General features: G+C 45.6%; 1 protein-coding gene across 1 annotated transcript in view; it reads left to right on the forward strand.

The window, feature by feature from the left end:
- The window catches only part of LOC126267693 (transmembrane channel-like protein), a 269,360-nt gene extending 261,441 nt beyond the window's left edge, over window positions 1-7,919 (forward strand). Inside the window, exons 18-19 of the mRNA XM_049972995.1 lie at window positions 7,597-7,746; window positions 7,867-7,919. Coding sequence (XP_049828952.1) covers window positions 7,597-7,746; window positions 7,867-7,919 — 203 coding nt within the window. The remainder of the gene's footprint in view (window positions 1-7,596; window positions 7,747-7,866) is intronic.
- The last annotated feature ends 6,865 nt before the right edge of the window (window positions 7,920-14,784 follow it).

Below are 14,784 nucleotides of genomic sequence, written 5' to 3' on the forward strand. Positions count from 1 at the left end.
AGGAGATTCCGGGTTCGAGTCTCGGTCGGGGCACCCATTTTCACCTGTCCCCGTTGATATATATCAACGCCCGTTAGCAGCTGAAGGTGTTAATATTATTCTAATTTCATTCTAGATGGCTGCAGGTCATCAATGGTGTCTATTGTTACGGACATGTCCGAAAGAACAGACACCAAATCCATATAAGTAACATGTAAAACTCCCTAGCACTTGAAGTGTAGATGAAGAAAAAAAAAATTTAGCCACAGTCTGTCCAGAGAATTGCTGGTGACCTCAGTGCAGTAGCTACGGTGGCAACTTCAACTAACAACAGTAAACAACATATGTGCACTCGACCAGTCAGTTACGAGTAGGCACTCTTAAGTAGTGAACGTGAAGCCACAGTCTGTCAGCGTCGTGGTACTACAAACTGCAATGAAGCAACACCTCTAAATCAAGTTTTCAAGATATTCTGTGCAATGTTTTGAAGAAAAGTGAGTGCAGAGTTTGTACTGCATCTCTCGACTCCCAAGCAAACAACGATACGTTGACCCTTGCCGCGTCATGATTCAAATGCAAAACGAAGACTGTTCTTTTCTGTGGGAAAACGTCACGGGCGAAGAGACTTCGTGTTATCAGTTCGAACGTAGCACAAAACGAAGAAGTATAGAAACCCCCAAAGAAAGACGTTTCTAACTGTTTCGCATGGCTGTATGAACGTTCTGTGCCTTGCACTCAAGTGAGGGGAGACTATGCAGAACATCTGAAGCATTAAAACTACTATCTCCTTCTCTGGTTCTTTTTATCATTATTATTATTAATATTATTGTTACTATTAATACGGTTCCGAAGCTTTTTAAGCTGACGGGGGATGCATTTGTGAGTAAGATCGTTTAGTTGTATAATGGATGGTAGGATATGCTAGTCTGTGTACGAACGGCCCGCTTTGTTGGTGTATGCTGTTATTTACGGGAAGACGGGCCAAGTAGAGGAGGACTCGCGATCTTAGGATTCCGTACAAGCTTAATTAATCATACAGATAGTTTATCTACAGGTTTTGATCGAGTTTGCGAGTGTGAAAATATGCCACGTTAACGACAGTATCTTTACTGCTTTGACTTAGAAGCTTAAATTTTTTACACCGACAAAGGACAGTAGATCTTAGTATTCGACATAAATTTCACATTGATACCTCTACCCGCTCCTAAGAAAAAGGGGTCTTCACAGTCGGAAAGGCAGACAAGACAACAAAGTGATGCTATAGGGGTTCCGTTTCTATCCGGTTGAGGTATGGAACTCTAAAAATGATTATAAATTTTCCTAGACTGCAAGCATTGAAAACATATAACCCTGGGTTCGGTGTGGGGCGGCGGTGGGGTGAGTGGACTGCTGAAGGCTGTTGTGGGGTTGTGTACCACTGCGGGCTACGGCGGGGACGAAGCCTCTCCGTCGTTTCTAGGTCCCCAGTTCCATACAACACAATACAACTTTACACATGTGAGATTACTCGCTATCCGGTCAGATTAGTGCGACCACTTGCCAAAATCCTGAATAACCACTTTTTGCAGTGCGGGTCACTCTGAGACGCGCAGGAGCAGGTTCTGGAAGATACCGACAGGTATGTGGGGCCATGCCGACTCCAGTGACGTGACCAGCAGTGATAGGTTTCTCGGCTGAAGATCCAAGGGGCGAACAGCCCGATCAATGTGGTTCCACCGATTCTCCATCGGATTTAAATCCGTCGAGTTTGGTGGCGCCAGGGGAGTACGATAAACTCATCCCGGTGGTCTTCGAACCAGGCACGATCCTGCGAGCTGTGCAACACGTTGCGCTGTTCTGCCGGTAAATGCCATCACGCCGAGGAAAAACAAGCTACATGTAGGGTTGGACATGGTCCCCAAGACTACAGGCATATTTGTGTTGATCCACTGTGCCTTCCAGAATAATGAAAACAATCCCCAGACCATAAGCTTCCTTCCTTCAGCCTGGACTCTTTCAACGACTGTTGCAGGGTTTTTGCTTTCAGACGTTTCATGCCGTACACACCAAAGGCCATCTGTCCGATGGAGCATAAAACGTGATTCATTTGAAATGTCCACCTGTCCCTACTCAATGAATGCCCAGTTGCGGTACCGGCGTGCAAATTCCAGCCTTCGACGCTGACGAACAGCATTCAGCATGAGTGCATGAACCAGGAGATTGCTGCTGAGGCGTATACGCAGCAACATTGGCTGAATGGTCGTTGAGGAGACATACACAACTGGCCATTAAAATTGCTACACCACGACGATGACGTGCTACAGACGCGAAATTTAACCGACAGGAAGAAGATGCTGTGATATGCAAATGATTAGCTTTTCAGAGCATTCACACAAGGTTGGTGCCGGTGGCGACACCTAGAACGTGCTGACACGAAGAAAGTTTCCAACCGATTTCTCATACACAACAGCAGTTGACCGGCGTTTCCTGGTGAAATGTTGTTGTGATGCCTCGTGTAAGGAGGAGAAATGCGTACCATCACGTTTCCGACTTTGATAAAGGTCGGATGGTAGCCTAAAGCGACTGCGGTTTATCGTATCGTGACACTGCTGCTCGTGTTGGTCGAGATCCAATGACTGTTAGCAGAATATGGAATCGGTGGGTGCAGGAGGGCAATACAGAACGCCGTGCTGGATCCCAACGACCTCGTATCACTAGCAGTCGAGATGACAGGCATCTTACCCGGATGGCTGTAACGGATCGTGCAACCACATCTGGATCCCTGAGTCAACAGATGAGGGCGTTTGGAAGCCAACAACCACATGCACGAACAGTTCGACGACGTTTGCAGCAGCATGGACTATAGCACTGAGACCTTGGTTGCGGTTACCCTTGACGCTGCATCACAGACAGGAGCGCCTGCGATGGCGTACTCAACGACGAACCTGGGTGCACGAATGGCAAAACATCATTTTTTCGGATGAATCCAGGTTCTGCTTACAGCATCACGATTGTCGCACCCGTGTTTGGCGATATCACGGTGAACGCACATTGGAAGCGTGTATTCGTCATCGCCATACTGGCGTATCATCCGGCGTGATGGTATGGGGTGGCATTGGCTGCACGTCTTGGTCACCTCTTGTTCGCATTGACGGCATTTTGAACAGTGGAGGTTACATTTCAGATGTGTTATGCATCTGAGCACTATGGGACTAAACTGCTGAGGTCACCAGTCCCCTAGAACTTAGAACTACTTAAACCTAAATAACCTGCACCTCAGCGGTCGCGCGGTTCTAGAATGTAGCGCCCAGAACCGCTCGGCCACTTCGGCCGGCTCAAATGTGTGGCTCTACCCTTTATTAGATCCCTGCGAAACCCTACATTTCAGCAGGATAATGCACGACCGCATGTTGAGATCCTGTACGGGTCTTTCTGGATACAGAAGATGTTCGACTGCTGCCCTGGCCAGCACATTCTCCAGATCTCTCACCAATTGAAATCCTCTGGTCAATGGTGGTCGAGCTACTGGCTTATCACAATACGCCAGTCACTACTCTTGATGAACTGTGGTATCGTGTTGAAGCTGCATGGGCAACTGTACCTGTACACTCCATCCAAGCTCTGGTTGAGTCAATGCGCAGGCGTATCAAGGCCGTTATTAAGGCCAGAGGTGATTTTTCTGGGTACTGATTTCTCAGGATCTATGCACCCAAATTGCATGAAAATGTAATCACATGTCAGTTCTAGTATAATATATTTGTCCAATGAATACCCGTATATCATCTGCATTTCTTCTTGGTGTAGCAATTTTAATGGCCAGTGGTGTAGTTGGTAGCCCCTCCGTTTATATGGGTGGTCAGTTGCTCAATAGTTCCACGATTATTGGCCGGTACACATCTCTGCAGCCGTCGTTCATCCCTGTCATCTATGGGTCGAAACGCTCCATTGTTGCCTCGAGGTATTTTTGGTTATCACCATTTTTCACGGTATATTTTACCCGTGGTGGCATACGAACAGTTTACAGACTTAATCGTTTTGGAAATGCTTCCACCCTTGGCCCGAAAGCCAATAATCATGTCCATTTGGAGGTCAGGTAAATAGCTCCGTTTCCGCGTTACGACGACGACTGCAACGTTTTTCATGTTCGCCGACACGTTTTATATTCCCCCCACTCGTAGTGGTGCCACCTGCGTCTGTGAGAGGTTATTGCTGAACGTAGGCAGCGGTCACGTTAATGTTACTGGAGCGTGTAGATACCTCCTGCAGAGCTGCTTCTACTTCTACTTCTACATGGTTACTCTGCAATTCACACTTACGTGCCTCGCAGAGGGTTCATCAAACCATTTTCATAATACTTCTCTACCATTCCACTCTCGAATGGCGCATGGGAAAAAGGAACAGCTAAATCTTTCCGTTCGAGCTCTGATTTCTCTTATTTAACTATGATGATCATTTCTACCTACGTAGGTAGGTGTCAACAAGATATTTTCGCGTTCGGAAGAGAAAGTTGGTGATTGAAATTTCGTAAATAGATCTCGCCGCAAAGAGGACCGCCTTTGTTTCAGTGACTGGCACCCCAACTCTCGTATGATTCCAGAGACACTCTCACCCCTATTGCGAGATAACACGAAACGAGCTGCCATTCTTTGCACTTTTTCGATTTCCTCCGTCAATATTAACTGGTAAGGATCCCACACCGCGCAGCAATATTCCAGCAGAGGACGGACAAGTATAATGTAGGCTGTCTCTTTAGTGGGTTTGTCGCAGCTTCTAAGTGTTCTGCCACCAAAGCACAGTCTTTGCTTCGCCTTCCCCACAATATTAACTACGTGGTCTTTCCAACTTAAGTCTCTCATAATTGTAATTCCTAGATATTTAATCGAATTGACAGCTCTTAGATTTGTGTGATTTATCGTATACCCAAAACTTATCCGATTTCTTTTAATACCCAAGTGGATGACCTCGCACTTTTATTTAGTGCCAATTGACACTTTTCACACCATAATTGCGATTGACCGTCTGATGATTTTAGTAGACAGTAAATTACCGCGTCATCTGCAAACTATCTAAGGGGGTTGCTCAGATTATCACTTAGATCATTTTTGTAAATCAGGAAGAGCAGAGGGCCTATGAAACTACCTTGCTGAACGGCAGATATCACTTCTGTTCTACTCCATGATTTACCGTCTATCACTACGAACTGTGACCTCTCTGAGAGGAAATCACGAATACAGTCACAGGACTGAGACGATACTCCATATGCAGGCAATATGATTAATAGTCCCTTGTGAGGAAAGGTATCAAAAGCCTTTTGGAAATCTAGGAATATGGAATCGATCTGAGGTCTCTTGTCGACAGCACTCATTACTTCATGGGAATAAATAACTAGCTGCGCTGCACAAGAACGATATTTTCTGAATCCGTGTTGGTTATGTATCAATAAGTCATTTTCTTAAAGGTGATTCATAATGCTCGAGTACAGTATATGTTCCAAAATCCTACTGCAAATTGAGGTCAGTGATATGGGTCTATAATTCAATGGATTACTCCTATTTCCTTTCTTGAATATTGGTGTGACCTGTGGTTCTTTCCAGTCTTTAGGAACAGACCTTTCGTCAAGTGAGCGGTTGTATAGGATTGCCAAGAAAGGCGCTATTGTGTCTGCATACTCTGAAAAGAACGTGATTGGTATACCATCTGGACCGGAAGACTTGTCTTTATTAAGTGGTTTGAGTTGTTTCGCAACACCTAAGATATCTACTTTTATGTCACCCATGCTAACAGCTGTTCTGGTTTCGAATTCTAGAATATTTACTTCGTCTTCTTTCGTGAAGGAATTGCGGAAAGCTGTATTTAGTGACTCCTGTTTAGTGGCACCATCATCGTTAACATTTCCATCGCTTTCGCGCGGTGACGGTATTGACTGTTTTTTGCCACTGGTGTACTTTACATACGACCAGAATCTCTTTGGATTTTCTACCATATTTTGAGACAAAGTTTCATTGCGGATACTATTAAAAGCATCTCGCATTGACATCCTCACTAAATTTCGAGCTACCGTGTACCTCAGCCAGTCCCGGGGACTTTGCGTCCTTCTGAATTTGGTATGCTTTTTTCGTTGCTTCTGCAACAGTGTTCTGATGGGTTTTGTGTACCATGGGTATGTACGCTACTGGCCATTGAAATTGCTACACCAAGAGGAAATGCAGATCATATACGGACATTCATTGGACAAATATATTATACTAGAACTGCCATGTGATTATATTTTCACGCAATTTGGGTGAATAGATCCTGAGAAATCTGTACCCAGAACAACCACCTCTGGCCGTAATAACGGCCTTGATGCGCCTGCGCATTGACTCAACCAGAGCTTGGATGGAGTGTACAGGTACAGTTGCCCATGCAGCTTCAACACGATACCACAGTTCATCAAGAGTAGTGACTGGCGTATTGTGACGAGCCAGTTGCTCGCCCACCATTGACCAGACGTTTTCAGTTGGTGAGAGATCTGGAGAATGTGCTGGCCAGGGCAGCAGTCGAACATTTTCTGTATCTAGAAAGGCCCGTACAGGACGTGCAACATGCAGTCGTGCATTATCCTGCTGAAATATAGGGTTTCGCAGGAATCGAATGAAGGGTAGAGCCACGGGTCGTAACACATCTGCAGTGTAACGTCCACTGTTCAAAGTGCCGTCAATGCGAACAAGAGGTGACCGAGACGTGTAACCAATGGTACCCTATGCCATCACGCAGGGTGATACGCCAGTATGGCGATGACAAATACACGCTTCCAATGTGCGTTCACCGCGATGTCACCAAATACGGATGCTACCATCATGATGCTGTAAACAGAAACTGGATTCATCCGAAAAAATGACGTTTTGCTATTCGTGCTCCCAGGTTCGTCGTTGAGTACACCATTGCAGGCGCTCCTGTCTGTGATGCAGCGTGTAGCGTAACCGCAGCCATCGTCTCAGAGCTGATAGTCCATGCTGCAAATGTCGTCGAACTGTTCCTGCAGATGGTTGTTGTCTTGCAAACATCCCCATCTGTTAACTCAGGGATCGAGACGTGGCTGCACGATCCGTTACAGCCATCCGGATAAAATGCTTGTCATCTTGACTGCTAGTGATACGAGGCCGTTGGTATCAAGCACTTCGTTCCGTATTACCCTCCTGAACCCACCGATTCCATATTCTGCTAACAGTCATTGGATCTCGACCAACGCGAGCAGCAATGTCGCGATACGATAAACCACAATCGCGATGGGCTACAATCCGACATGTATCAAAGTCGGAAACGTGGTGGTACGCATTTCTCCTCCTTACACGAGGCATCATAACAACATTTCACCAGGCAACGCCGGTCAACTGCTGTTTGTATATGAGAAATCGGTTGGAAACTTCCCTATGTCAGCACGTTGTAGGTCTCGCCACCGGCGCCAAACTTGTGTGAATGCTCTGAAAAGCTAATCATTTGCATATCACAGCATCTTCTTCCTGTCGGTTAAATTTCGCGTCTGTAGCACGTAATCTTCGTGGTGTAGCAATTTTAATGGCCAGTAGTGTATACGCTGTATTAGTCGTCTTGTACTGTTTTGAGTAGTGAAGCGCTACGGTGCCGTGTTGCTGGCAGACCTGCTGGCGAGGCTGGTGAAGCGCACGCTGCGCATGTCGTCGGCGACGTCGGAGGAAGACGCGGCCACGTCTCCGCCGGCGGGCTGCTCGGCGCTGCCCGAGATCCGCATCAGCGCCTCTCCGGAACCCAACGCCGCGGCCGCCGCCGGCGACGCCGACGCCGACGCGGGCGCCGGGCAGCGGCATCGCAGGCGCCAGCGCGCCGAGCCGCAGCAGCACGTAAGCGCAGCCGTCCTCTGCTCGCGTCACAACAGCTGTCACCGCGGAGGTTCCCTACCCCGCCACACTTCTCAAAGCAACAAACACACTTCTGTGCGCTAACTTCGCGTCGACAGGCAACAGCAACTTTGCTTCGTTATTCCTGTTTACATCTGCATCCATACTCCGCAAGCCACCTGACGGTGTGTCGCGGAGGGTACCTTGAGTACCTCTATCGGTTCTCCCTTCTATTCTAGTCTCGTATTTTTCGTGGAAAGAAAGATTGGCGGCATGCCTCTGTGTAGGCTCTAATCTCTCTGATTTTATCCTCATGATCTCCTCGCTCGATATACGTAGGAGGGAGCAATATACTGCCTGACTCCTCGGTGAAGGTAAGTTCTCGAAACTTCAACAAAAGCCCGTAACCAGCTACTGAGCCTCTCTCCTGCAGAGTCTTCTACTGGAGTTTATCTATCATCTCCGTAACGCTTTCGTAATTACTAAATGATCCTGTAACGAAGCGCGCTGCTCTCCTCTGGATCTTCTCTATCTCTTCTATCAACCCTATCTGGTACGGATCCCACACTGCTGAGCAGTATTCAAGCAGTGGGCGAACAAGCGTACTGTAACCTACTGCCTTTGTTTTCGGATTGCATTTCCTTAGGATGCTTCCAACGAATCTCAGTCCGGCATCTGCTTTACCGACGATCAACTTTATATGATCATTCCATTTTAAATCACTCCTAATGCGTACTCCCAGATAATTTATGGAATTAACTGCTTCCAGTTGCTGACATGCTATATTGTACCTAAACGATACGGGATCTTTCTTTCTATGTATTCGCAGCACATTACACTTGTCTACATTGAGATTCAATTGCCATTCCCTGCACCATGCGTCAATTCGCTGCAGATCCTCCTGCATTTCAGTACAATTTTCCATTGTTACTACCTCTCGATACACCACAGCATCATCTGCAAAAAGCCTCAGTGAACTTCCGATGTTATCCACAAGGTCATTTATGTATATTGTGAATAGCAACGGTCCTATGACACTCCCCTGCGGCGCACCTGAAATCACTCTTACATTGGAAGACTTCCCTCCATTGAGAATGTCATACTGCTTTCTGATATCTAGGAACTCTTCAATCCAATCACACAATTGGTCTGATAGTCTATATGCTCTTACTTCGTTCATTAAACGACTGTGGGGAACTGTATCGAACGCCTTGCGGAAGTCAAGAGACACGGCATCTACCTGTGAACCCGTGTCTATGGCCCTCTGAGTCTCGTGGACGAATAGCGCGAGCTGGGTTTCACACGACTGTCTTTTTCGAAACCCATGCTGATTCCTACAGAGTAGATTTATAGTCTCCAGAAAAGTCATTATACTCGAACATACTACGTGTTCCAAAATTCTACAACTGATAGACGTCAGAGACATAGATCTATAGTTCTGCACAACTGTTCGACGTCCCTTCTTGAAAACGGGGATGACCTGTGCCCTTTTCCAATCCTTTGGAACGTTACGCTCTTCTAGAGACCTACGGTACACCACTGCAAGAAGGGGGGCAACTTCCTTCGCGTACTCTGTGTAAAATCGAACTGGTATCCCATCAGGTTCAGCGGCCTTTCCTCTTTTGAGAGATTTTAATTGTTTTTCTATCCCTCTGTCGTCTATTTCGATATCTACCATTCTGTCATCTGTGCGACAATCTAGAGAAGGAACTACAGTGCAGTCTTCCTCTGTGAAACAGCTTTGGAAAAAGGCATTTAGTATTTCAACCTTCAGTCTGTCATCCTCTGTTTCAGTACCATTTTGGTCACAGAGTGTCTGGACATTTTCTTTTGATCCACCTACCGCTTTGACATAAGACCAAAATTTCTTAGGATTTTCTGCCAAGTCAGTACATAGATCTTTACTTTCGAATTCATTGAACGCCTCTCGCATAGCCCTCCTCATGCTACATTTCGCTTCGCGTAATTTTTGTTTGTCTACAAGGCTTTGGCTATATTTATGTTTGCTGTGAAGTTCCCTTTGCTTCCGCAGTAGTTTTCTAACTCGATTTTTGAACCACGGTGGCTCTTTTCCATCCCTTACAATCCTGCTTGGCACACACTCATCTAACACATATTGTACGATGGTTTTGAACTTTGTCCACTGATCCTAAACACTATCTGTACTTGAGACAAAACTTTTATGTTGAGCCATTTGAAACCTGCTTTTTGTCACTTTTGCTTAACAGAAAAATTTTCCTACCTTTTTTAATATTTCTATTTACGGCTGAAATCATCGATGCAGTAACCGCTTTATGATCGCTGATTCCCTGTTCTGCGTTAACTGTTTCAAATAGTTCGGGTCTGTTTGTCACCAGGTCAAATATGTTATCGCCACGAGTCGGTTCTCTGTTTAACTGCTCAAGGTAGTTTTCAGATAAAGCACTTTAAAAAATTTCACTGGATTCTTTGTCCCTGCCACCCGTTATGAACGTTTGAGTCTCCCAGTCTATATCCGACAAATTAAAATCTCCACTCCATGGTGGGGAAATCTACTCGAAATATTTTCCAAATTATCCTTCAGGTGCTCAGCCACAACATCTGCTGAGCCAGGGGGCCTATAGAGACATCCAGTTACCATGTCTGAGTCTGCTTTAACCGTGACCTTGAAAGGTCTCTGTTGGATTCCTTTCATGTTAATTTCTAAAATCTGTTTTCATTTATGGCATAAATTCCTCTTCTAAATTTACTGTGGCGTTTCTGACTATCTGCGAGGAGACTGAGCAGTGTTACTTTTCCACATAAACAAGAACGATCTGTCACACTACTACACTTTAAAACACAGTTTATATGCAATTCATGTCACACAGTCTCATACGGAACCTACATCCGCTTTCTTTTATGTACTGTATATGATAAGATACTGTCATCCTCCTTCCCTTCTGTGTGAGAGGATGAATGAGCAAATGTATTTCTAGTTGAATGCTCGAGGGTAGCAGACAAGCCTGTCTGCTAGAGAACAGTAGGGCCAACGTCGGAACAGGTAGCTTTTAGAAAGCAAAGAGGTTTCTATCCTTAGTATGGTTCTGTCCGTCCCTTGTCATGTTGGTATAGGAAGCTGCCCCTCTGGTTCACTTCCGTTTTGTATCGGGAAGCACGCTCGGTAGGAGCGCAGGTCAGTCTGTCCGCGGCGAGCGTCTGAAGTGGTAAGATCTCCGGCTAAGCGCGTGTCTGCTAAGTCCGCAGGACAATGGATTTCTTAAGTTCAGCCTAACTGAAAATTTAATCAACTTTATTTCAGGTTTAGCTCTAAAATATCTAATGTTATCTTAAGTTGCAACGCTGTGTATTTCGAGTGCGAACTTCAGATTATTTTACAGTAGTTGCTTTGTCACTAGTTTGTGAGTAAAGTGGAATCACGTGTTGATCAGTAACTCTAACTAAGATCATCAATCTTAAATGCGAATGTGCGTGAGATTATAACGTCTCGCCTTAACAATATTTTTCAATATAGCAACTTTTCTTTATGTTCAATCCACGTGGGGTGTACTTCGTGAGACCAGTACCACGTGCTTATACAATTGTTTGACCCATCAGGTTAATAGTAAGACGATAGTAACCAGTTCGAGGTTTTTCTTTTGTAAATTGCTTTTCGATCTAATTTATTTTAATTTCCAAAATTATTGTGGCATTACACTCTTTGTGTAAAGCAAGGTAACCACGTGAAGCATGTGGTGTAATCATCAAAGTAGCTCTCAGCTATTCTTTTCGGGAAGATTTCACAGAGAGTTAGTATGAATATAGTATACCAGGGTGTGGTAATTACATGACGGACAGGATTGCGCTACGAACGTTACTTCTTTGGGTGAAAATTGAATCGGTTGGTTGTGGTTAATTTCCTCTTACATATGTTTCAATGTTCTTCGTGTGTTATTTTATGAATGTAGTGTTGTATGCAGTCTCCCAATCTTGGCTCCCTATTTGATGTGTTCCGTAAGATTACAAACTCACATTTTCACAATCCAAAATAAGGCAAAAGCTTAGTTATGACTCAAGTTTAATATGCTGAAATTTCAATGATCAATGTTAAAATAAATTTCCAAATATAAACTGATTTATTTATTTTTATTTAAATTCTCTTTTTTATATATGTATCACCGGTTTTCGTATGACTATTAAAAGATTATAATTAATGTTAGTCTGGTTGGAAATTTGGTAAGCTAGATTGGATACCTGGTGAAACAGTTGCTCAGTAATGCAACGTTAACTTCCTCAGATAGCTCACAGCTTTTAACCCTCTTTTATTGTCTATCAGCACCGCTTACACATAACAAATTAAAGCGACAACATTACAACCTTCACACAAATTATTTCACATTTCGGATCTCCGTCAATTTCCTTCGATACTATTGCACTTCTTATCGCTATATACACGCCTCCCCCTTCACTGTCCAGCCTGTCTCTGCGGTATACATTCCAATCTGAGTTTAGTATTTCATTACTGTTTACATCTGGTTTCAGCCAACTTTCCGTCCCTAGTACTACACTCCTGGAAATGGAAAAAAGAACACATTGACACCGGTGTGTCAGACCCACCATACTTGCTCCGGACACTGCGAGAGGGCTGTACAAGCAATGATCACACGCACGGCACAGCGGACACACCAGGAACCGCGGTGTTGGCCGTCGAATGGCGCTAGCTGCGCAGCATTTGTGCACCGCCGCCGTCAGTGTCAGCCAGTTTGCCGTGACATACGGAGCTCCATCGCAGTCTTTAACACTGGTAGCATGCCGCGACAGCGTGAACGTGAACCGTATGTGCAGTTGACGGACTTTGAGCGAGGGCGTATAGTGGGCATGCGGGAGGCCGGGTGGACGTACCGCCGAATTGCTCAACACGTGGGGCGTGACGTCTCCACAGTACATCGATGTTGTCGCCAGTGGTCGGCGGAAGGTGCACGTGCCCGTCGACCTGGGACCGGACCGCAGCGACGCACGGATGCACGCCAAGACCGTAGGATCCTACGCAGTGCCGTAGGGGACCGCACCACCACTTCCCATGAAGCTGGGCTACGGTCCCGCACACCATTAGGCCGTCTTCCGCTCACGCCCCAACATCGTGCAGCCCGCCTCCAGTGGTGTCGCGACAGGCGTGAATGAAGGAACGAATGGAGACGTGTCGTCTTCAGCGATGAGAGTCGCTTCTGCCTTGGTGCCAATGATGGTTGTATGCGTGTTTGGCGCCGTGCAGGTGAGCGCCACAATCAGGACTGCATACGACCGAGGCACACAGGGCCAACACCCGGCATCATGGTGTGGGGAGCGATCTCCTACACTGGCCGTACACCTCTGGTGATCGTCGAGGGGACACTAAATAGTGCACGGTACATCCAAACCGTCATCGAACCCATCGTTCTACCATTCCTAGACCAGCAAGGGAACTTGCTGTTCCAACAGGACAATGCACGTCCGCATGTATCTCGTGCCACCCAACGTGCTCTAGAAGGTGTAAGTCAACTACCCTGGCCAGCAAGATCTCCGGATCTGTCCCCCATTGAGCATGTTTGGGACTGGATGAAGCGTCGTCTCACGCGGTCTGCACGTCCAGCACGAACGCTGGTCTAACTGAGGCGCCAGGTGGAAATGGCATGGCAAGCCGTTCCACAGGACTACATCCAGCATCTCTACGATCGTCTCCATGGGAGAATAGCAGCCTGCATTGCTGCGAAAGGTGGGTATACACTGTACTAGTGCCGACATTGTGCATGCTCTGTTGCCTGTGTCTATGTGCCTGTGGTTCTGTCAGTGTGATCATGTGATGTATCTGACCCCAGGAATGTGTCAATAAAGTTTCCCCTTCCTGGGACAATGAATTCACGGTGTTCTTATTTCAATTTCCAGGAGTGTATGTGGGCATTGTGACCGTTTACTAATGAGAGCAGTTCTGGGACCTTTCTATAGACGCTCCTGCAGTTTACTATTAGCAGATTAATATTGTTATTTGATAATGATATAGTGGTCCTAGCTAAGAGTGAGATAGAAATGCAGTCCTCTATAAAAGACTTAACAGGTCGTTGGCAGGAAGGTGCACTTAAAATAAATCGCGAGATTAGCCGAGCGGTCTAGGGCGCTGCAGTCATGGACTGTGCGGCTGGTCCTGGCGGAGGATCGAGTCCTCCCTCGGACATGGGTGTGTGTGTTTGTCCTTAGGTTAAGTAGTGTGTAAGATTAGGGACTGATGACCTTAGAGGTTAACTCCCATAAGATTTCACACACATTTGAACATATGCATAATAAGCTGGTAACTGCAAGACAAGTAACACTGAAGGGCAACATCCTAAATAGTGTTACAGAATACGTTTATCTGGGGCAATTAATTGACATAAAAGTGGATTTGAAACTTGAAATTTTTCGTCGAATTAAGCTGGGTTGGAAGGCTTACGGAAGGAATGCAACAATTTTGAAATCTAACATGCCCGTTTACTTAAAGAAGACAGTTTTTGATCAGTGTGTCCTACCGGTTTTAATGTAAGGGTGTGAAAGTTAGACTTTAAATGTATTTTTCAGAAGGAAACTTAGAACTGCTCAGAGAGCTATGGAAAGGTCAATGTTAGTTCTCAGTAAGAAAGATCGGCAGAAAAGTGAAGACATACGAGCAATAACATGAGTAAAAGATATTATAGAACGGCTTAAGACTCTAAAATGGCAGTGGGCAGGACATATTGTACGAACGAAGGATGGAAGATGGACAAAATCAGTTTTAGAGTGGAGTCCCAGAGAAAAACAGACCAAAAGGGAGACTGCCTAACCGCTGGGATAAGGAACTCAGGAAAGCTGCGGGCTGCAACTGGCAGAAGACAGCAGCGGACAGAGATGCATGGAAACACCTCTTAAAAATGTATTTAATAACTTAAAGAGGCTACATCTGGTATAGACTGAATTATCTGAACATTGTCCCACTCAAACCTCCCTCATTTAAAAGACCCAACAA

Source organism: Schistocerca gregaria, chromosome 4, assembly GCF_023897955.1.
Source record: "Schistocerca gregaria isolate iqSchGreg1 chromosome 4, iqSchGreg1.2, whole genome shotgun sequence".
Taxonomy (NCBI): domain Eukaryota; kingdom Metazoa; phylum Arthropoda; class Insecta; order Orthoptera; family Acrididae; genus Schistocerca; species Schistocerca gregaria.